Source organism: Trichomonas vaginalis, chromosome VI, assembly GCF_026262505.1.
Source record: "Trichomonas vaginalis G3 chromosome VI, whole genome shotgun sequence".
Taxonomy (NCBI): Eukaryota; Parabasalia; order Trichomonadida; family Trichomonadidae; genus Trichomonas; species Trichomonas vaginalis.
The window spans coordinates 6,806,130-6,828,389 of NC_067208.1; the positions used below are offsets into that span (position 1 = coordinate 6,806,130).

Below are 22,260 nucleotides of genomic sequence, written 5' to 3' on the forward strand. Positions count from 1 at the left end.
TTGGTGTTCGTATAACTTTGTAGGTTTTTCGTAAAAGTCATTTGCCAAGCATAAGAAAGAGTTTTGGGCGCCAGAAAATGAAGCATGAACAATAATAGCAGCTGGGTCGAAAACATCTTTAAATAAATATGGTTCATCTCTTGCATATCGACTGTAAATATTTGCTAAAGGAAGTTCGACTTTCTGATTTAACATTCTTTGCAAATAATACCATGACATTGCAGTGAATTCTGTATATATTTGTTCGTCTTTCTTTGGATTGTCTTCGTAGATTTGAAATGACACTTGTGAATTTTGTTTGTCATATACAATTCTCACATAAAGTGTGCTCTCGGTATTTGCATATTCATCAGCATATTTTTGCATAACATGAATTTATTTTATCTTCTATATTTTTTAACGCAGTCTGTAGAGAAGATGAAAGGTCAACTTGTATTAGCTCAATTTCTTCCCACATTTTTCGTTTCCCTTCAGATATATAATCTATATGAAACCTTACAATAAATGGAAAACTTTTATCTTCTACAGACACAAACTTCATTCTACGAAAGCCAATAGCTTTTGTGACAGATGGGTCTCTTAAACCATCTAAGTGGTAGTCAAAACGATAGCCTTCATGCTTTACGGTCTCTGTCTCAAACTTTTGACCGACATTCGTAAAAAGTTCATCTAATGGTTTAGTTGTAGCAACTCTTGAATTTTCTTTTCTATTGGAAGCATATTTTATCTAGAATAAAAATGTCGAAGAAACAGCGTCTATGAGAGAAATACAACAACCGACAACTCATTATGCAAGCTCTAAATAAGAACACAAAAACTTTTCAAACTATTCTAAGATATCTGAGTCATTGAAAGAAGGAAACCTAAAACTGACATTAAACCCAATGACAGATGAGTTTCTGTTTCAAGACAATAAGAACCATACTGTTTGTATAAATCCAACAAAAAGAACTTTAAACGAGAAACCTATAGATGAACTTCTTTTGAAAGCAGATATTGACAACAAAGCTGACAAAGAGTATGTCATTGAAAAAGTTCAAGAAGAACATGACAGAGCAGATGCAACATATGCAACAAAAGCAGATGTTGACAACAAAGCTGACAAAACATATGTTAACGATGAGTTAGCATGCGTGGCTAGTGCGTTAGTGAAGAAGGCAGATAAGGAATATGTGGATGAAAAAGACAATGAAATTAAAGAAAGGGTTGAATGGTATAATGAACGGACATCGAAGATTTTAAAAACGAAAGCTGATACAGGATGGGTTTCAGGGTGTTTAGACCTTAAAGCCGACAAAGAAACTGTAGATATGTTGGCACAAACGGTTTCAAGTCATACCAGAGGTTTAATGGAAGATGGACAACAGTTGAAAGAGCTTGAGAAAGGTGTTACAGAGTTAAGGAATACAAAAGCAGACTCGACATGGATAAAGGATATGTAGATGCAACAAAAGAACGTATTTTCGCATGGACAGAAGGAACATACCCACAAAAATATCATAGACATAGCATCTCTGACGTAATGAACTTGAAGAAAAGTTATATAAAAAAGCAGACAAACAGAGCTTCAAACATTAAAGACAGAAATACTTCAAACATATATCCTATAGGCTCTATTTATACGTCAATGAACTCTACCAGACCAGAAGTAGTACTTGGTTTTGGAACTTGGACTCAAATAGTCGACAGGTTTTTGTATTGTGCAAACTCTTCAAAGGAAACAGGTGGAAGTAAAACGATTTCAGGTGAAAATTTACCTGCACACAGTCACTACATAGATTTAAGTACATCTCAAGCAGGTTGCATAAGCATAGATATTGGATTGGTCAGGAATGACAAAAGGTAAAGGATATGATGTTAAAGACAACGTTAAGTTTGCTATAATTGTTACTGGAGTAACACTGAGGGAGGAGGAAACCATATACATAACGTTTCAGGATATACGCAAACAACGGGACAAAGTAAAGACTACATGCCACCTTACATGACAGTTTACGCATGGTATAGAAATGCTTAGTCGTCATTTTCAACTTCTTTAGCATATTCGTCAGGAGTTGTCTTATATTTGTTAGGAACTGTCTTTGAAAGTATACCACCTTGAACTTTGACAAGTTTGAAACGAGGTCTGACAATAGTAGTTTTATCTTCTGCTTGCAGTGTGTACATTTTGCCATGTTTGCCTAAAACTTCATAATATTCTCTTGTATACTTTCTTCTATTTTTACGAACACGAATGTGAGTACCTGTCGAGTTCCCATTGTTGTCATAGTCAATAGTATTTTCATATGGGTCGCGTTTAGGTATTTCTATTTTTACTTTGTCACCTTTCTGAAGTTTGAAGCCTGGCATTCTTTCTTGTTTGTCTCTTTTGACTAAACTATTAAATATATAGTCTTTCTCTAAGTCAGGGTTGTTTTTCATTTCTTCAGGGGAAGTGGTTTCCCAAACCTTTTTGTTTACGGCTATTGTAAATATTTAAAACTTGTCTCATCTTTGCCATGGAGAAGTGTCTATACTTGTCGTCATATGACATTTCATCTACCTCACCACCTTGTGGTTGGTTTAAGTCTCTTAAGTTTTTATACAACTGTCAATGACACAAGAGCAGAATGGTTTTGGTCGACAATGAAATATTGGTTTACATTTTTTGAACGCAGATAGTTTTTAATATCGTCTGATTTGAAAGAACTTTCACAGTCAGATGTCAGTTTTGTTGGATGGTATTTGTCAACGAATATTGTCAAAGCAGTTTTCACATCTAAAATATTTTTGGACCATAATGGTATGGCTTCACAGTATCTTGTGTTTTGACCGACAAATATTAGCCAGTATGGGGTCCATCTTCTCTATACCTCGGAATGTTTTCCAAGATATCCATAAACCAAGCATTTGGTGTTGAACTAAAGATTTTTATCATGAGTGCTTTCTTTGTCGCTTTAGAAACATAGGGGTCCTTGTTTGGATTCGTCATTTTTTAACCCATAAGAAATGGGTTTATTTGGCGCATTAGCAGGAGTTGCATCCAGATTTTTGCCCGCAGTGGGAACAATAGCCAGAGGTGTATTTGGAGTTGGAAGGAAGATTTTGAGTACATTAGGTATACTTAAAGAGAAAGCACAACCTATTATACAAACTGTACAGAAAGGTTGGGATGTAGCACGAGATGCAGCAAATCTTATTCCAAATCCTGAAACAAGAGGAAAAGTTCAAGGATGGATGGATAATGTAGGAAGACAAGCAGGAAACTATTATAACAAAGCAAATGACTACTATAACCAAGCAGGGCACTACATGGACCAAGGTGAAAGATTCTTTAACAGAGGATATAACCATGCACAACAGTGGGTAAACAATAACCAACCTCAACCGCCTCAAACGTGGGGAATGTAAAATTTTTAACTAGGATGAAATGAACAATACAGCATTGAGACAAATGGGTTCAAGATGGATTTGTCGACTTCCAGCAGTTACACAACACGTGTTTGTCAAGTCCTCCTATACCTCAGGAAGTTTTAGACCGACTTAAAAAACCTAAAAACCAGTTGAAAACAAAAAAACTAAAATTTTTTACTGAGATGAAATGACCGAAGAAGTTGAAACGGTAGATTTGACACCACAAACAAAAAGTTCAGAACCATTGTCAAAACCTGTCAAAGAACTTACAGATGAAGAGAAAAATTCAATAATAGAAAGTGCCAGGTCTGGAAATACAAACCCTAACTATAAAGTCACTTTTCATAGAAATGGAACGGCTAGTATCTCAAAAAAGAAACAGACTCTCACAAATAAAATATTGAAGTCTGAAGGAGCTTTCGAGACAACAGATGGAAAAGTTTACTTCACTGACCAACAGTTCATTATAGAACATCTCATTGACTTAGAGTCGAAATATTCTAAACTTTACAACAAACACAAAAAGTTGAAAGGAAAACAAAAACAAATGGCATATGATATTTATGAAGATGTTGACGACACAACCATACCTGCAAGTGAGGTAAAGTCAGAGGAACCGAAAAGTGACGAAAAACCAATAGAAGAAGGGAAGCCAAAAACTGAAGATAAACCAAAACCAAAGGTTAGTTTCAATACTAAACCAAGTCAACCTTCATTAGCTGGTATGGGTTGGCGTCAAAGACTTATGGCAGCAGGCGGTTATGTAAAGTAAAGAAAAAAAATATTTTTTTATTTTTATAAAAATGCCCCCATATAGAATGGATAGAAAATCTGCTAGAATAAAAGCAGAGTTAGAAAGATATGGTTGGAAAGTTTCGAAGAATTTTAAATATAGGAAGGGAAGACCCATAAAAGTCTATGACAAATTGTCTGGTCTTCGCTACGAAATGGATTTGGAAACAGCGCGCGCCAATTATCCAAACAGACTAGAGAGGTTAGAAGAAGAACGTCTTATGGACATGCCTTTCAATGTTAGTGAACCGCAAGTTGAAGGACACGACGGCTTTGCCAGATTCTATTGGAAACATGACGAACAATTGCATCCTTTGAGAAGGAAAAAAGGAAAAGGTGAAGACAAACATGCTCCCATGGAAAGAACAAGATATGCATATGAAAAGTACCGTGAAGTTAGAAGTCAAATTACATCTGGTCGAACCTTTACAGTAAACTTTGACGAAGGAAAGAACAAAGAAGGCTTCATGGGAGTACTTGCTGCCATACAAGACGGAAATAAGAAAGGATACAATCTCAGATTGACCATAACAGATTTGGATGGTCACATTTACTATGCACATGGCAATGTCACAACAGCTGCAATGCTTCTTGACGCTTTCAAGACTACAAAGAGAGAACAAATGGTTGACTCCGACTCAGACATTTTGAATGCAATTGAAGGAATTGCAAGTGTAAAATTTGAATGGTACCAACCTAACCCTCAAGCAGTCAGACAACATGCTGGATACTTCCCGTTCATAAATAAGTCTGACATTGACTTGACAAGGTATGGAATTTACAATTCAATTGAAACAATTGTCAATGAACCTTGTATTCTTACATGTCTCAGGAACTCTGGTCTTGTTACAGAAGAGAAGATGAAGTATCTTGAGTCATGTGTGAAGACAAGGTACATTCTCAGAGGTCAATTGGCAAAAATTGCACCGTTGGCAAATGTCAATATCCGAGTCAACATTCCGACTGAGAAAGGTTCTTCACATGACGACTATGTTGTTGACAAAGACTTACCATGGTTGAAGATTGTAATTGTCCACAACCACTTCATGTTGAACGAAAGTCTTACAAACCCATTGTTCGGAAAAGGCAAGTGCAACATTGTCAGAGCTGTAAACATTCTTTTCGAGAAAGGTTTGTTGGAACCAATTCCAGATGACAAGCTGACAGAAACTTTTGTACCAAAAGACGAAACAAACTTTTCATTGTTAGCAAGACCAAAAGTTGTTCCAGACAAAGTTATAGCACAAAAGAAGTACACTGTTCCAAAAGGAGTTGGATTGTTCGGATACCAACCTGAACCAGAAGAACTTCCAATGAGGTTGCAAGAACTTCAAGATGCTATAAACAAACTTCCATTGAGACATCCAATTGACGTCAAATTGTATTGGAGAGCATCGGAGTTAGGTCAGAAGGTTTTATATGAAACAGGTTGCTTCGACGATGTTTATGAGATAGCAGGCGAAGTTTCTCAGAAGATAAGAGACTCACTTGAATTTCCACGAACTGGACCCATTGGTTGCGACAAGTTCGACTCAAACGAAAAGATATACTATGTCGACCTTAACGCTGCATACATGAGGTTCGTCCAATATATCCGACTGGAATTCCAAACGAAGACGGTGAGGTTCCCAGGAAGGAACTATCAGTTGGAAAAGTCATACAACAACTGTATGATATTAGGAAAGCTTCAAACCCCAAACTTGCAATGACACTCAAATTGCTTATGAATTCGACATGGGGATATTCCATTAAGAAACCTCAAAGATGAAGAGTAAACACTATGAGAAGGTCGACAACTTTGTTGAAAGGTTTCTCCCCTTTTGTTTTGAAATCGAATTTACTCAAGGTCAAGGTGGCTTAGTAACCACAGTAAAACCTATTGTCGAACATTGGTCTTACCCTCAGTTCGCAAAGGCAGTCCTTGACAACTACAACAAATTCTTCTCCGAAGTCAAATCGAAAGTTGTGGTTTTACTGAGAACATTGACGCACTCATGACGAACGAAGAAGGATACAACAAACTCATTGAAATGGGAATGGTCGGTGAAAAGATGGGCTGTTTTAAGCTAGATAAGGTATTTTCCGAAGTTATGTCCTCTCCAAGCGTAAGTACTGGGGCATACTTGAAGACGGCACAGAAATAAAACATTGCATGAAGTAAAAAATTTTTATTCGAATTTGAATCGGACAGGTCGAGTTACACCATTCTTGGTCTCAAACTCATATATAACCTGTTTGTTTGTATTTTCGTCGACTATGGCACGAGACACGAACATTGACCAAAGTAAAAATGTTCGGATGGTCACGCAGCCAATCGCATTCGAGCACTTCGAAGAAGCCTTACGTTCAAGGGAGAGGGTGTCTGGTGCAAGGGAGAGGTCATGAGACTCTACGAGCAGTACATCCTCAATGCCTGGGAGGACAAATCGTCCTTGGATTGGCAAATCTACCAAACTCCTCTGGGACGACCTCCTACGCAACTGGGAGAACGAAAGAGTCCAATTCAAAGGTCGGGAACTAATTTTGCAAATTGACCTTAATTTCACATACTTATCCAAATAAACGCCTAAATTTACTCGGGGTTTCCCCTAAAATAAAATTTTTTTACTCTTAGAACCACTCGAGGTTCTCCTTACGGTTGTTGAGCTTGTCACCGTCAATGTGTCTGACCTTCGTCTTCTGCCTGGATTTGGAACCCATTGAATTGCGACACAGCTTGCCCATGGAAATTGAACCGCGATTCCGAAGGTTAAGGTTCAAGTGTCCCAAGTTGTTGAGGACTGGGTAAGAACCTTGCCGGTCTCCCTGTTGCGGATTTGGTATGGGTAGGGTTGGGAAATTTCGTAAGTGTCATCGGCAACAAGGGTTGCCCAAACTTCCTCTTCTTCGTGTTTCTCTCTTCCTCTTCTTCCTCTTCCTCTTCTTCGTGTTTCTCTTCTTCTCGACAATTCCTTCTTCAATTCTGTGTTCACGAATTACGGTGTTGCATGTTCTGTCCTTTCCGAGTACCTTCCAGATGGCGTCTATCTCTTCGAAGAAACGGTAGATGAGTCTGGCAAGGTCTCGGTTCTCTCTCGCGTAAATGCGCAAGGTTTCCGTCAAATCGTTCAGGACTTTCTCATTGGAAGCTTGGTTCATGAGGAACTCACCTTTAAGTCCCTTCATCTCTTCCATAAGACTACTTTGGAGAGTCTTAACGGTGTTTGTCAGATGAGCTTTCAAATTCAAAATTTGAATTTGAACTGGGCGCTTGTCTGGCAACATTGAAAGGACATCTGCCATTGTGTTCGGCTTCGGTGCTTGTTCGGACATCGAAAAAATGAAGTGGTTTGAGAATGACGGTTTTACTTCAAAAAGCTTGTTATGACGGTTAAGTCATACAACAAGTTTAAAATAATATCTTGTTCTTCTTCTGAACGTTTGTTGTCTCTTCCGATAAAAGTTTCGAACATGAGAACCAAAAAACGTTTTTTGAGATTGCGGAAGAGTTCAGGCAAACGTTCATATTCTGGATATGTTGGGAGCAGTTCAAAACATCTGAGCTGACTTTCGGACAAAATTGGGACAATGTCAGAAAATTCATCTTTGGTCGGACTGCTTGAAGGTAAGTCCCTTACATGTAAGTAGCTCTGGTAAAGTCTTCTCATTTCTGCTAACTTTTGGAGTATAGCTTCGTAGTTTAGAAGTTTTAATTTTAATTGTCTTATTCCACTCTTTACTTCTAAACGGTAAGTATCCATGAGGTCAAGAGTAGCTTTGGTAGCTTTAAGTGGAGCTATCTGTTCCTTGACTTGTGCAATTTTGGTTGCAATTGTGGTTTGAGCTCCTTCAAGTTCGCCGTCTATGTCGTTCTCAACACCTTCAACCATAGCTTGAAACTCTTCATCGGTCCATTGAGTTTGGTGTGGGACGAATTTAACTTGCTTCATTCAAAAAATGAAAAAAATGTTTTTACTCTAAACGTTAAGGTTTACTGAACTGGTTGGATGTCGCCTTCACAGGTTATGTAGAACGGCTGACCCGAGAAGTGAAGGAGACCCTTGAGAATTTGGCTCATTCTTGGGAAAGGGTTCTCTCTGGTTGGAAGTTGTATCCAAGGACGCTTTGCAAAGAACTTGAGAAGAGCTTCTTTCTTTGCTTGCTTTATGTCGTCGTAGGCTGTCCCGTCTGGTATTTGAATTGGAATTCCAGTCGAAGTCTCGAGATTCAAGGCAGCCCTTCCCGTTATCCAACAGTTAACAAGCTTGCCTTTTACATTCTGCCTGAGGAAGTCTTTAACAAGCTCGTTAATTTCAATTAGGTAAATTGCCTCGTCGGTAGGTTCGACCTCGACCATTGCTACTGTCAGTAAAAGTACTGCTACTGTCAGTAAAAGTACTGCTACTGTCAGAAAAAGTACTGCTACTGTCAGTAAAAGTACTGCTACTGTCAGTAAAAGTACTGCTACTGTCAGTAGCAGTACTGCTAGGAGCAGTAAAAGTACTGCTACGAGCAGTAAAAAGGAAAATTTGAGAGGGTTTTCGACGATAAAGTACTGCTACTGTCAGAAAAAAGTTACTGCTACTGTCAGAAAAAGTACTGCTACTGTCAGTAAAAGTACTGCTACTGTCAGTAGCAGTACTGCTAGGAGCAGAGATTTTTATCGTTGTGGTCCGACGGTTAAGCCACAAACGAATGTCCGACGTCCCCCAACCGAGCCCATTCCCAAAACCAGAGGAACCTAAAGCACCAGCCCCTGCACCTCAGTTCCAGCAAGTCCCTCCACCAAAATTACTACCAATTTCCACCTCAAAGGTTACTACCAATTTCCACTACAAGGCTTCCCGAACTACCCTCCTCAGCCTATGCCTTACTTCCCCAACCCTTGGATGTTCCAGCAAGCTCCACCCCAGCAATTCCAATCTCAATCCAAGAGAGACCAAGAGTTCGAAGAAGGTCTGAACCGCTTACGCAAAGATTATGCTACTGCCCCTAGGAAGACGACAGGCTTTCAGTCTCTTCCCTCAAATCGACCGATTCGACTCGTACCACAGATTCGGTTCGTGACCGTGAAGACTACCTCAAGCAGTCTGAGAGACTCTTCATCCTACAATCATTTACAACTGGAGCTCTCAAGAAACATGCGCAATTACGAAGGTCAGACACCAGCTGGAGACCGCAAAACAGACGTACTCGCAAAGAGCAGTCCAACTGGTCAAAACAAAGACTGAGATAGTCGACTTCATTCTTGCAGCTTGCCCATACAAGTAAAAAAATAAAACAATTACGAGTTAAACTTTTATTCTTTCTTTTCTGAGTTGTTTAGAGCTGGTTTCTCTTGTAGGAACCTTTCGTACTCTTCCACGGTCATGTAATTGCGAATTTGGTACGCAATTCCAGGTTCGTTGTTTTTGAACCTTACGTATAAACGCTTCCATCCTCTCAGGGAAGTAAGCTGCTAACATCTGACCAAGTTTTCTCGGTTGACTCGGAGCTCATTAAAATGTCACTTTTTTAATTTAAGTTTTTAGTCTTATTTTACCCTTTGTTTACCCTTTGTTTGTCAAGGTAGTATTGGAGTGCAATTTCTCCAAATTCTCTGTGTCGGAGTTCTTCAGCATTTTCCAAGGTGTACCTGGAGAACTCAAAGAAGTTGTCAAGAAGATACTGCCATGCTGCTCTTCTGAGTTCGTCGGTATTTTGGAAGTGTTGCACCTTCGAGTCTTCGGACATGAAAAAATGACACTTTTTCTATTAAACCGTTTTGGCATTTCTCATGAGTGAGTATAGTTCTGCCGAACCATTGGAAGAGAAGAAGTACCCTTGCTGGCAAAAGACAAAAATAGTTGCCTTAGTTGTCATTGCAATTGTACTCGTAATTGAATTCATTGTACTTCTCTTCACGTACATAAAACTCAAGGACGGCATATGCTTTAAGAAGCTACCATCTTACTAAGACTAAACACTTAGATTTTTCAAGCTTGACTTTTTACAATTTGAACTTTGTTGCTGAATTCAGCAAAAATAATGTTTAGGTGAAGAGGTGAGATTTCACCTCTTTTTTCACCTGTTTTTTCACCTCATGAATTTTCATGATTTCATCGTAAATGTTTTGTCAAACATGAACGTAAATGTTTTGTCTAAACTTCATCGTAATGAGCGTAAATCAGACAAAAATAATGTTTAGGTGAAGAGGTGAGATTTCACCTCTTTTTTCACCTGTTTTTTCACCTCATGAGTTTTCCCGAAATAAAAAATAAAGTTGGTTTTTTTAAAAAAATATTTTTTTATTTTGTATAAAAAATATGATTTCAACAATCGGCACAACAACAGTTCAAACAACTACAGCACCAAACTCGTTAGTTATGAATCCAACATCTATGTTGGTAGAGATGAAAAACTTCATTCCTTCTTCATATACTTTCGAAACAAAAATCCAGAAGATAAAGCAAGAACTTTTAACAAGTAATTTAGACTGTAGTGCGAAAGATGAAACAAATGAACAGTATCTTTATGAAATGCAGGACATTATTGACCATTTACCCAAATTGCCTGAAATCCAACAACAAAAACTCACTATTCCTGAATTCGACGAAATTGAAGTGAAACCAACTGACTCAGTAGAAATAAAGAAGTTCATACGAAAGGTAAATTATGAATTCCTTAGTTTTCATTGCAACCATAAAGTTATGGACAAAGATTGCGACATGTTATATAAGAACATCTCTGACCTTTACAAATCCGAAGAATTTAAGACCTACGACAACTTTGTTTCATTAGTTGCAAAAATGTGTTGGGAAATAAGAGATAAAGATAGTAGGGGTAAGGTATGGAACGAACAAATAAGACCGCTATGTTCGAGATGAAGAGAGCAATTGACGCCTTAGTTGTTTTAGCAGGTAAGGTTTCAGAAATAAACGCAAAATGAACCCGCAATGTTCAAAATGTAAAGCAGCAATGAGGAAATATAACTACTCAGTCAAAGAGATAAAAGAATGCGAAACGACTATGCAGACTTAAAGAAAAGAAGCAGAAAAGCCAGCAGATAAAATGAACATGTTAGCATTTCTGAACAAAAACTATCCAACTGCTGATTTCCTTCTATCTGACGTCAAGAAGAAGTATAAAGAAACTTTCGGTATCGTTAAAACATTCGATGTACTGACAGAAGAAATAGAAGCTACGAAATTGTTTAGGATTTCAAATATACATCATACAATTCAGTTAAACGCTTTTAAAAATAACAGGTGAAAAAAAGAGGTGAAAAAGAGGTGAAATCTCACCTCTTCACCTAAACATTATTTTTATTGAATTCAGCAACAAAATTCTGAGTAAAATAATTTTTAGGGCTTGTGTCAAACCGTTGAGTTTTCACAAAATTTTAAAAAATAACGTTTACCATGTGAAACGCTTATAAAATAACTGAGGTGAAAAAACAGGTGAAAAAAGAGGTGAAATTCACCTCTTCACCTAAAATATATTTTTGCTGAATTCCGTATGAAATTTCATGAATTTCCTCATATGCTTGCTTCCCTCGAAAAACCGAGAGAAGAACAGCGAGTAGTGAAAAACCCTGGTCGCCAAAACTCTTTATTTTTCAAGCTTGACTTTTTACAATTTGAACTTTGTTTGCGTAGATATGAATTCTGAAAGAAGTATGAGGGTCTTGTATGACTTTGTATTCTCCCATAGTTCATGTCTGTCAAACTTACCTGCCATGGACTCTTTCATAAGTTCCATGAAATCGTCTTCGGAACAATCCAGGGAAAAGTATGATATCAGTAAGTATTCTTTTAACATCCTTACTTAAACTCTTTGCTGTCTGTACACAAATGACAACAGAGATGTTAAAGTGTCTGAGCTTCTTAAGAATTCGACACATGTCTTGTTCTCTGTTCTTTAACAAAGGATGAGAAGCAAAGTCATCTAAGATAAGAAGACATCTATGAGGGTACGTTTTCCAATCGTAAGATTGCAATTTCTTCGAAATGTATTCTATCTCTTTCTGTTTGTTTCTGAAGTGTTCTTCTCTAATATTCTCTGCATTTCCTCATTTGGGTCTTTGAACTTAGAATTTATATACTCATTTATAGCATTATAATACTTCAAAACTCTTCTTTGGTACTTCTTTATCCAATCTAAACTCAGAGTCTTTTATACATACTAACTTAGACTTCTTTATAATATCTTTGAACGAATTGACGGTTTGGTCAAATTGACCAGAAGTACTACAAATAACAAACTAACTCATAGAATGGGTTCTTCTCATCTAGTTCTTGTTGTTGTGCAGCCATTAAGATAAGTGAAAGTCTTACCCGACCCAGGTGGTGCAATTAGACCTGTTATACCATTCTGAGCAAATAAGAACTTGTCATGTATAGGCTTTATCTGAGCATTTTCTAACTTCCTCTTGTTCTTGTTTAAAACATTCTCAAATTTCTTGTCAATGTCAGCAAACTTTTTTTCTAACATATTTTTAGAAAAATTAAAAATTTTATCTTTTAGAAAATGTCTAGCGATTTCGCTATCTATATTCGAGACAAACTTTTTGACAGCAAAACATCTGTCGACCATAAAATCTTACATAGTGTAAACAAGAAAGGTGAATTTGTTCTAAAGTTCTGTTTCTGGGAATATGACAAGAACCATAAAACATTAGGCAGAGAAGTCTTTAAGTTTGTCAATGACAGACTTGTTGACAGAGATGACGCCGATTGGAAAGATGAAGTCCAACAAAAGTTCTTAGAATGCAAAGAAGGCACATGTGCTGTTCTTGAAGATGAAATAGAAAACAGAATAGAAGAGCTATTAAAGGACAAAGAACTTTTACATAAATATGGTTCTGAGAAATTTGACATAACTCCACCAGAAAAGAAGAAGAGAGAAAAGAAAGAAAAGAAAGTAGAAGAAGAGAAGAAAGAACCAGTTCCAGAGAAAAAGAAATTTGACATGTAAAAATAAAATTTTATTTTTAGAACATTTCTGGGTCAATGTCAATGTTCTCTTCCTCTTTAGGGGCAAACACTGGCTTAGACTCTAAAATCTTTTTACCCAACTTACCTTGAACTTCAACTATCTTAGACTCATAATATTCATAGTCGTCTGTCTTCTTTGGTTCATAAGGTATAACAAGTTTGTATGCTTTGCCTTCTTTAAGGTTTGAGAACCTTCTGTCAAAATTTTCTTTGACTGTTAACAAACCTTCTATGTCTAAGTCTTCAAATTTCGCACCATTTTTAGTCACAATAGCAAACTTAACTGGTTCGATGTTCCAAACTTTGTCAAATGTAGACTTTTCAAAATGGTAGAAGTAAACATTCAAATAAGCGAATGGGTCTAGTTCTTCTTTGACTTCTGTCATGTACTTATTTACTGAGATGAATTTCGTCATCTTTTCTATCGGATAAAAAAATATTTTTTTAAAATTTACTCATAAAAATTTTTCTTTGTATATACGCCGTTCTGAACGTCTAAAAGATTTTTGACATTTGCCAAGAATGTTCGTTTAGACGCTGTCATATAACCATATTCTTGACAATACTGTTTATATTCATCGTACAATGACCTTTCATCTAAACACTCAAAGTTAGTCTCATCTATGAACAGTTCATAAACACTCTTGTTTGCTTCTAACAATGTTTGTCTTTCTTCGGTATGTGGAATTTGTCTTGGATTGAACTTAGAAATATCTAATGTCATAAAATATGAGAACAAGTGGTTGTAAAAGTCAGATGTCAAAGTTTCTGCTAAGTCGTCAAAATATTCTGTATCTTGCATATGAGAATCTGACGTTCTGACAACTACATATCTTCTGTCAGAACTTTCTAACTTCATCGGAACGGCGTTGTTTGAAACCATGATGAAATTTGCAACATTTTCACAAACTCTTTGGTCTTTATATTTTCTTTCAACAACTCCAACTTTGTCTGTTATAAGACTCTTCAAAGCATCTGAGTTCAAAACTTTTGTTGTATCTATACTTTGAAGTTCATTGCAAACTATAAGTTTCATATTCTCTATTGAGGAGTTAAACTTGCCGCAGATGTTTTCTAAGTTTGTCATATTAGGGTTCGAATAACCTTCTAACAGTTTGCATAAGATATCTGTAAAGAATGTGTTCTTACCAGTTCCTTGTTTTCCAATTATAATGAGAGCAGTTTCATTTTTAGCACTTGGATGTTGTAAGATGTTTGCAAACCAACATAAGATATACTCATAAACCTTTTCGTTTCCATTGCATATAATTTCTTTGACATGGTCTAACCAAGCTTCTATAATATTTTCTTTCCATTCTACTTGTTCATATTTATATCCAGTGAAGATAGAATAGAAGTTTGGAGAAGGTGTATAGAACTTTATACCACGAACTGAAAAATCTTCTAACTTTGACAATAAGATATCCCAAGCATCTAACATCTTCATGCCAACTTGTACGACTTTTATTTTCTTAAGTTTTTGTCTACATTCTTGTTCAGACACTATTGTTGCTCTTGGTTTGTTAAAGACAACATCCCATTCTTTCATGACATAACATTCTGGGGCAGAGTCAACATAAATGACTAAACGTTTCAAATTCTCGACTGCTTTGTTATAGTCTCGAAATGGACACATATTTCTGAACGCTTGGAAGTCATAAAAATCTGAAACATCTATTCTGTACATTTTTATAAAAATAAAAAAAATATTTTTTTTATTCTTGAGCTATTTGTTGCATTTGTTGTTCTTGAGCTATTTGTTGTTGAAGTTGTTCTTGTAATACAATACTTTCACCAGTTGCATCTTCCAATTCGAAACTTTCTGCCGTCATTGACAAATACATAGGACATAAAAGTTTTACAGGAACAAAGTTTGCGTCAACTAAGGTTAAGTTTATGTTTGCTAAAGTGTTTGAGTTTACTAAAGCTGAAAACTCTGCATTCGAATGAACAATAGGCAAACCAGCAGAGAAAGTGTTGTTTATACGCATGAGTATCTTTTGGTCATAATAGTTTCTGTCGACATTCGAATAACACTTTGAACCTAAGTTTGAAACAATATATAAGATTGGTGTGCTTAATGTCAATGGAATAGACAAACCTTGTATGACACCTTTTCCTGTTATAGGAAACTGTTGGTAGTAAAAACCAGAAATAAGTTTTGTATTATAGCTCATATCGTTTATAGTAAACTCAGTCGGACATCCAAACATAATGAAACCTGCTCTAGTTGCAGCACATGTTACATCCGTCCTTAAAGTATTAAATAAGTCAACAAAACCTGTTGGTGTATATCTGAGTAAGTATCTTCAAAGGAGTATTTTTTACCATTCACAACAATAAAATCTTCTGGTGTCAAAAGAGCAAAACAGGCTTTAGTCGTCATCGTGTTTAAGGTCAGTTTACAATATCGTCCTTGAGGACTTTGTAAGTTTGTTGTTATAGAATTATATGACCCAGGGTTTTTAGTCGTAATAGTATAAACCATTATGTCTTCTGCCATTTACTTAGCAAATAAATTTTAATGAAATGTTGTGGTCGTCAAATATTTTTATGACGTCTGGGAAACTATACTTTAAGTTCAACGTTTCACCTCCTTTCATAACGTATATCTTGTCAATGACATTATATGAAACACCACAGCAACTAACGTCGGGTTCTATTTCTTTGATGTTTATATCGTCTGCCTCTGTCAAAAGTTTCAATAGTTCTTTCAAAACTTCATGAGGTGCGATGACATATGAGTTCACTTTTACAGGGTTGTGTTCGACCAAGTTTAACATTATACCTAAAGCTTGACAAATCTTCTCCTGAGTTTGAAGTTTGTCTTTCAGTTGTTTGTAGTCATTTCGAATATCTGCAACAGAACTTAAGTCTCTGCTAACTTCAGGGTATGTTGGTTGTTCTTTTACAGGAACAATTGTTATACCATCTTCGTCTTCGTATGGTTTCCCCATTTCAACATCTCTTTCTTTGACATTGACAATAACACTTTGACTGTTTGTTTGAGTTGGTGAATTTAACTTCACATCTGCCACCGCCATTAAACCTTTTGAAACACTTACGCTTCTATTTTTCGGAAATGACATTTTACTTAGAATAAAAAGATGGACGTATTCGAGTATCTCTTCGAATTGAAGCAAAACAAGGTTTACACACACAAACAATACAAATACATTGACAGAATAGTTCTTTATACAAACAATGGAAAATGTTATAGAATAGCAGTCTTTGCTGAACCAAAATATTTTCATAAAGCAAAGAAAGTTGGTATAACCGAGATGGTGAAAGTTCTTGACGTTGACAAAAATATAACAACAAAACTGACCGATATTTCTAAAGGTAAGTTTATAATACAATATTATATCAAAACTGGCGTACTGTCAATATTTGACGGAGAGAAGTCAGTTCAAGAACAACTTACTGACCTGCTGCCAAAATCTGCTCGATGGAAGCTGTCGTTATACCAATCTGAGGAGCCCCAGCAGGTTTCATCGAACGAATTTTCAAAAGAGCATCTTCTGTGAAAAGTGCTATTGGTTTTGTAAACTTCTTTGCTTTCAATTCATCTGGACCGTCTCTGTCACCAGTATATTGTATTTGTACAGTACCAACAGTTGAAATACCACCCATAAAGTCTTCTGAGTCAGCAAATGGAATGCCAAGCCAAAAGTTTGAACGGTCTCCATTTGTATATTGAGTTTTTTGACCTCCTGTATGAGTCCATACTTTCACATATGGCATAATAGAACTTTGCATTTCAGGGTTAATGGTTGTTGTGAAGTTGTTGTTAAAGTTCATAGCATCTAATGTCAAGTTGTATGACCTCATATCCTCAACTGTAGAATATTCTTCTCTTGGATAATATTTGCCATCTATGTTTATATGGTATTTAATACCAGGGTTGTAGAAGCAAGAATAGTCATTTATAGTTCGTCTGAACAGTACAAACATAGTATCTGCATGTTTCATTGCAGTTGTTAAAGCAATATCTGTTCTTGCACCTGGGTCAGCACTTTGGTTTCCAACTTCACCTGCAAAGTCTTTGACAGATATTTGGTGTATAGGGAACATAAGTGGAACTGCAATATATTTGGCAGCTAAAGCATTTGAAATATCTGGGTCCAACATATAGACTGCAAGTCTGCTTTCTATTCTCTTGCATTCAAATTTTTCGCATGTGAACTTAACTGGGTCCCAAGCATCTCCAGCAGCATTGAAATAATAGTTTACTTCAGTGTTGAGGTTTGAGAAACCAAAGTCTAAGTCAACTTTGTTTTTGCAAAAGTCGGCGAATGACATTTTATTTGTTCCCACTACTTCTGTAAGAGTGAATGGGTCTTGTGTTGGTGCAATGACTAAGTTATTTTTGCTTGGAGTAAGTTCGATAGAAATTTTTCCTGCCCAGTTTGGCAAGTATCTTAAAAACCTGAAGATGAGGAAAGATGACAAAGGAACTCTAAGTTTCAGTTTTACTTTGGTTACTGCTGCTGCAGTTTGTCCAGAAAGGTTAACATAAACTCCTGGAACGTTAGGGTCAAGTCTTCTTATTTTCTCAATAGTTGCATACTGGTCTGTTTGTTCTCTAGCTTGTGGTTGTACTGAGTTTCTCAAAGCGAACCATTCATAGTTTGCCCATGTTACTGTTTGAACTAAGTCAGAGTTAAATATATCTTATATCCCATGAAAACTTCTGGAGCATATTGGTATCCGACATAGAAAATTCCATTGCAACCTTTCTTGTCAGACAACTTGGCAGAAGGTTTTATTTCAATGTCTTGTTCCACGTATAAGAAAGAGTTGTCAATAGAAATTATATGAAACCTGTCGCAAGCAATATCTACTGTTGTTGAAGAACCTTCTCCAAACTCACCTACGTTTCCATAAGAAACAGCAGTTGTATATTCGTAAGTTCCAGGAACTATTTCTGACCTTCTAATGGCATTGTCGCATTCGTTATACCATTCGGAAACATTTCCATTCATAGCATCCAAAACTGTTGGCGTTATATTCTGAGCGGCGTACATTTCATATGAGTAAAAAATATAGAATAGTTGGATTTATATGTCATAATAGAACCCACTCCGACCAAGCTTTACTTTCTTCCTGACTGAGTTTTTAACTCTTCTTTTTCCTTCATTGCCCTCTGCTTGAAGTTGTTGCATCTTTGCATTATGTTCATCTAGTATGTTGCAAATTTTCCATGTCCTTTTTGCCTTTTGGCTCTGGTCGCCCATCTCAGGTAACCTATATCCTAGAAAGAGTTTGTCATAGTCTGTATTTGAGTCGTCGCTTATTGTTTGCATGACTCTGTCCTGAGTTTCCGGTTCAAGCTCTTCAAACAGTGCCTGTCCATATGGAATAAGCTCGTTTCCAAATATATGTTTTTGTAGCCATTCTGGTTTTCTTTCCATGTTACCAATAATATCTTTTGTGAATGGGAAAGCTTCTACCCAATCTTTCAGTCTTGCGTCGTTTATTTCTGTAGTTGGTTTTATTTTGTCAAGGAACATGTTTTTCAATACTAACATTTCATTTGGTACTGTCCATTTGAGTTTTCTTAAATATTCATCCCTTCTCGGTTCATTGTCTGCAAAGTAAGTTTTTATGACATTTTGCAAACTTTCGTTTGCAAGGTCATGTACAATAGGTTCTCTTCCTTCTATCTCCCTAACTTTCTTTCTAAACTCTTCACCAAATATACCATCTTTATGGTTCTGTGTAGTTCTTTGAGATAAATGTTCTAGAACGTCAGGTGTTATATTTCCATCAGCCATGTTCATTTCATACTGGTCCAAAATATCTGCATGTTTCATATCTTTCAATGGCATTAAAGCCGCGCTTAAAATACCAGCTATATCTGGTTCACCATTGACTTCCATTGCGTCTACAACTTCTTGGAATTGTGGTTGTAAGTTTATGAACCACCTATCCGAATTAGCTTTATGACCCCATCTCATTGTAGTTCCATCGTCTGCAGAAACAAAAGTAGGTTTGTTTCCATCTTGGTTAGGTTCTGAATGAACTTTAAACAATGTTTCATTTCTATATGTTTTCTTGAAATTTAACCTTTTATTTTCACCGAGTTCATCCGAAGATTGAACGTTAAATGCTCGTAAGTAAAAAGGGTTGTTGTATTTGTGTACATTTTTTTTCAGTTCTTCCATTCTATGCTGAATATTTTCATCTGGTGTTGGAGTCTTTTGTATGTCGGCAAACATTTTTCGATATTCTTCTACTATGTCAGCCGAATCTTTCTTAGACTCTTGGAAAGATTCCATATTCACCTCATGCTCTTGTTGAGGGTCAAGATTTTTCGGCTGTTCCAAATCTTCATCTAGTTCTGTGAAGTTAGTTTCCAAAGGAGTGACTTGTTCGTTTCCTTCAGGCTCTTCTAGCTGTTGTTGCTGAACTATTTCTTCCATGTCTGGTTGTATCTGAACTAGTTCTTCCTGTGGAGTTTCTTGTACCTCATCTGCTGGCATTTCATATATTCCGAGACCGTTTTCAACAATTTCCCTATCTACGTCATCCGCATTCATAAGCCTTTGTTCTTTCGTTCCGTCTCTATTTTTTACGCGTTTCATGACGAAAGTTGAATTGTCATTTAGCTCTGACATCAAATATCTCGGAGTAAATTCATCCATGTCATTTGGATGATATGCTATTAAATCATATCCCTTAGCGAGCTTGTATTTTCCAGGTTTGAGATTATATCCGTTTTGGTGCTGAGCCATAAAGCTAAATAGGTTCGGGTCAGTATTTCCATCCTTGAACTTTCCAATAGCTTCTTTATATCTGTCACTAAAGTCAACAGTATCTGGGAAACCACACTCTTCTTTAAGCATTTTTAAGAATTCTTGGTTTCCTTGTTCTCTACTTCTTTTATGTCCTTGCTCTGTTTGTGGTTGTTGTTGTGCAGGGTTTTGAACTGTTGGTTGTTGTGCAGGGTTTTGAACTGTTGGTTGCTGTGCTGGTTGTGGAGGTGGTTGTTGTGCATGCCTGTGTCTGTGTCCATGTGACGATGTAAATGTTTTAGGTAGTCCTGGTGCAGGTGCTTCTCTTGGAGGGTTTGGTGGTATATAAATTCCACCAGCTGGCACATATGTTCCATCTGCAGCGTAATGTCCTACCTGACTTTTCGTTCTTAAGAAAGCATTTACTAGGTCTGTTTTGGTCTGTTGTAACTCTTTTTCTTGACTTTTCACAACAGTTGCTCTAACGGCGTCATAGGCACTTTGAACTGCCTGTCTCGTTGCTGCGTCTGTTATTTTCGTCATATTTTGTGCTACTTCTTTTAACTCTTTGTCGAAACCTTCAGACTTCAGTTTCTTTCCAGATGAGAAGTCGTTCACTTGTTTCACCTTACTATGAAGAGCTTCGAAGGCGTTCTTAAAGTCAGCATTTGTTAAAGCTTCATTTGAACTGTCTTCATCCGCTTGTATTTTTGTCCTTATTGACCCTATGAGTTGGGCTGCTTTAGCGTTGGCTTGGGCATCTAACCAGTCATTGTTAGCTTTTATATACTCTGCGCTTTTCATTGCCTTTTGCATAGCCGCGTCGTTATTTTTACTTTCTTGTGCTAAGTTTTCATACTGTACGGTTTGGTTTTGCAACTGTAAAAGTTTTTCTGCCTTTACATTTGCTTCAACTTCCTTTTTATACTCATCGCTATCCATATATGTCTTCAGGGCTTTTTGTTTTATCTCTTCATCTTTCAGTATTTTATATTGAGTAGTATGGTTTTTCAAATTTATGACATCTTGTTCCATTTTTGCTACTTCTGTTGCTTTTTCTGACACTTTTTTCGCATATTCCTCTGTACTTAGTTCTTTCAGTTGTTCTTCTTTCTTCTTTTTCTCTACGTTTAACTCATTGAGTTTCTTTGTGTGTCTGTCATATTCTAGTTTCTTTTCGTTTTCACTTATTTGCTTCTGTATGTCTATGTTTGACTTTTTGACATCTGTTATTTGATTTTTGAGTGAACTCAAATTCATTTGACTTTGAGGGTTATAGGCTGTTCCGTCTGCAGCTCCACCATAGCCTGCCATTTTCGCTAAAAGTGCCGCTCTTAAACCTCCACTCTGTGCACCAACAACTCGGTTTAAAAGCATAGGATTGCTTGACATTTGTTGCAACATAGTGGGGTCATTCAGCATTTGTTGTTGCAACTGTTGTTGTGGTGTCAGTCTTACTATTGGATGTTTCAATGCTCTCTTCCTCTTACGTATATTCTTACGTAGCTTACGTGGCATTTTAAGTGAAGTTAAAAAGCGGCTTTTGACAGATGTTTATATGACACTTTTTGTTCAGCACAAAAAACTACTCGGTCAAAGTGTTGTCAGTTTTGTAAAATAACCGTCCTATCTCATTCTATAAGGGGAAAAGGCTTCTCAAAGTATACTTCCTTGGAACGCCTGTAACTTTTCCTGTAGCGACGATAGACCCTTACTTGTCCGGACAAAGTTATACTAAACATCTTCAGGGCTAGAGGGCACGAAGTGCCTGGAGGCCCCACTACTTTTTTTTTTTTTTTTTTTTTTTTTTTTTTTTATTTAACCATTCTAAATCAATTAAATCGAAGATTCTACCACTCATTGGAAAATTATAAGTTTTGAAAAAAACCGTAAATCATTATTGAATCTAAAAATATTTATGTACAAAAAGTCGGTATATATTCTATAATTATTTAAAATAATGAAAAAGTTGATTTGTGAATCATTGAAATATTAATGCTGTTATATATATATATCAGATGATATAAGATGATTTTTTTAAATAAAAAATAAAATTTAATTTTTTAATTGTTAAAATAAGAATAGTAAGCTTGACAAGTAATTTAAGTTTTTGCTTTGTAAAGTTATTTGGTTGGCAAATGCATTGTGTCACTTTTTGTTTGAGTTCACTTTCCGTAATTTGTCTTATGATACCATGTTGTTGTCAAAATGTCATGTTGTCTCATTTTTTCAGAGAAGTTGAATGACCTGGGAGCACATGGTAACATGGTGTTATGATTTGAATTAATTATTGAATAACCTGAAAACCATTAACGATAAAATAACTGATAACAAAATTTTATTTTTATATAAATGAATACCCCGCAAGCTCAAAATTTACCACG

At 36.4% G+C, this 22,260-nt stretch overlaps 12 protein-coding genes and 6 pseudogenes across 18 annotated transcripts, besides 2 other annotated features; 7 read left to right on the forward strand and 11 right to left on the reverse strand.

The window, feature by feature from the left end:
* Positions 1-21,691: part of a mobile genetic element that runs on past the window's edge.
* Positions 2,989-3,390, forward strand: TVAGG3_0818850 (uncharacterized protein; the record flags this gene model as incomplete). The annotated part of the gene is made up of 1 exon (XM_051247938.1): positions 2,989-3,390. The coding sequence occupies one exon, from the start codon at positions 2,989-2,991 to the stop codon at positions 3,388-3,390; it is 402 nt and encodes a 133-aa protein (XP_051083413.1).
* TVAGG3_0818860 (uncharacterized protein) lies at positions 4,341-4,921 on the forward strand (the record flags this gene model as incomplete). The annotated part of the gene is made up of 1 exon (XM_051247939.1): positions 4,341-4,921. A coding segment is annotated over one exon (581 nt), but the record flags the coding sequence as incomplete, so codon positions are not given.
* Positions 5,760-6,346, forward strand: TVAGG3_0818870 (annotated as a pseudogene). Its single transcript has one exon. A coding segment is annotated over exon 1 (587 nt).
* TVAGG3_0818880 lies at positions 6,484-6,747 on the forward strand (annotated as a pseudogene). The gene has a single exon. A coding segment is annotated over exon 1 (264 nt).
* Positions 7,169-7,497, reverse strand: TVAGG3_0818890 (uncharacterized protein; the record flags this gene model as incomplete). The annotated part of the gene is made up of 1 exon (XM_051247940.1): positions 7,169-7,497. A coding segment is annotated over one exon (329 nt), but the record flags the coding sequence as incomplete, so codon positions are not given.
* TVAGG3_0818900 (uncharacterized protein) lies at positions 7,843-8,114 on the reverse strand (the record flags this gene model as incomplete). The annotated part of the gene is made up of 1 exon (XM_051247941.1): positions 7,843-8,114. A coding segment is annotated over one exon (272 nt), but the record flags the coding sequence as incomplete, so codon positions are not given.
* TVAGG3_0818910 (uncharacterized protein) lies at positions 8,156-8,719 on the reverse strand (the record flags this gene model as incomplete). Its single annotated transcript, XM_051247942.1, has 1 exon — positions 8,156-8,719. A coding segment is annotated over one exon (564 nt), but the record flags the coding sequence as incomplete, so codon positions are not given.
* Positions 8,860-9,317, forward strand: TVAGG3_0818920 (annotated as a pseudogene). Its single transcript has one exon. A coding segment is annotated over exon 1 (458 nt).
* On the forward strand, positions 10,470-11,399 carry TVAGG3_0818930 (annotated as a pseudogene). The gene has a single exon. A coding segment is annotated over exon 1 (930 nt).
* On the reverse strand, positions 11,762-12,458 carry TVAGG3_0818940 (annotated as a pseudogene). Its single transcript has one exon. A coding segment is annotated over exon 1 (697 nt).
* Positions 12,673-13,119, forward strand: TVAGG3_0818950 (uncharacterized protein; the record flags this gene model as incomplete). The annotated part of the gene is made up of 1 exon (XM_051247943.1): positions 12,673-13,119. The coding sequence occupies one exon, from the start codon at positions 12,673-12,675 to the stop codon at positions 13,117-13,119; it is 447 nt and encodes a 148-aa protein (XP_051083418.1).
* On the reverse strand, positions 13,136-13,555 carry TVAGG3_0818960 (protein of unknown function, DUF4108 family; the record flags this gene model as incomplete). Its single annotated transcript, XM_051247944.1, has 1 exon — positions 13,136-13,555. The coding sequence occupies one exon, from the start codon at positions 13,553-13,555 to the stop codon at positions 13,136-13,138; it is 420 nt and encodes a 139-aa protein (XP_051083419.1).
* On the reverse strand, positions 13,877-14,826 carry TVAGG3_0818970 (uncharacterized protein; the record flags this gene model as incomplete). The annotated part of the gene is made up of 1 exon (XM_051247945.1): positions 13,877-14,826. A coding segment is annotated over one exon (950 nt), but the record flags the coding sequence as incomplete, so codon positions are not given.
* On the reverse strand, positions 14,855-15,525 carry TVAGG3_0818980 (annotated as a pseudogene). The gene has a single exon. A coding segment is annotated over exon 1 (671 nt).
* Positions 15,647-16,183, reverse strand: TVAGG3_0818990 (protein of unknown function, DUF4106 family; the record flags this gene model as incomplete). Its single annotated transcript, XM_051247946.1, has 1 exon — positions 15,647-16,183. One exon carries the CDS (start codon positions 16,181-16,183, stop codon positions 15,647-15,649), a length of 537 nt encoding a protein of 178 aa, XP_051083421.1.
* TVAGG3_0819000 (protein of unknown function, DUF4106 family) lies at positions 18,200-18,955 on the reverse strand (the record flags this gene model as incomplete). The annotated part of the gene is made up of 1 exon (XM_051247947.1): positions 18,200-18,955. One exon carries the CDS (start codon positions 18,953-18,955, stop codon positions 18,200-18,202), a length of 756 nt encoding a protein of 251 aa, XP_051083422.1.
* On the reverse strand, positions 19,553-20,818 carry TVAGG3_0819010 (protein of unknown function, DUF4106 family; the record flags this gene model as incomplete). Its single annotated transcript, XM_051247948.1, has 1 exon — positions 19,553-20,818. A coding segment is annotated over one exon (1,266 nt), but the record flags the coding sequence as incomplete, so codon positions are not given.
* On the reverse strand, positions 20,900-21,394 carry TVAGG3_0819020 (protein of unknown function, DUF4106 family; the record flags this gene model as incomplete). Its single annotated transcript, XM_051247949.1, has 1 exon — positions 20,900-21,394. A coding segment is annotated over one exon (495 nt), but the record flags the coding sequence as incomplete, so codon positions are not given.
* A 377-nt stretch (positions 21,692-22,068) lies between the features above and the next one.
* Positions 22,069-22,260: part of a mobile genetic element that runs on past the window's edge.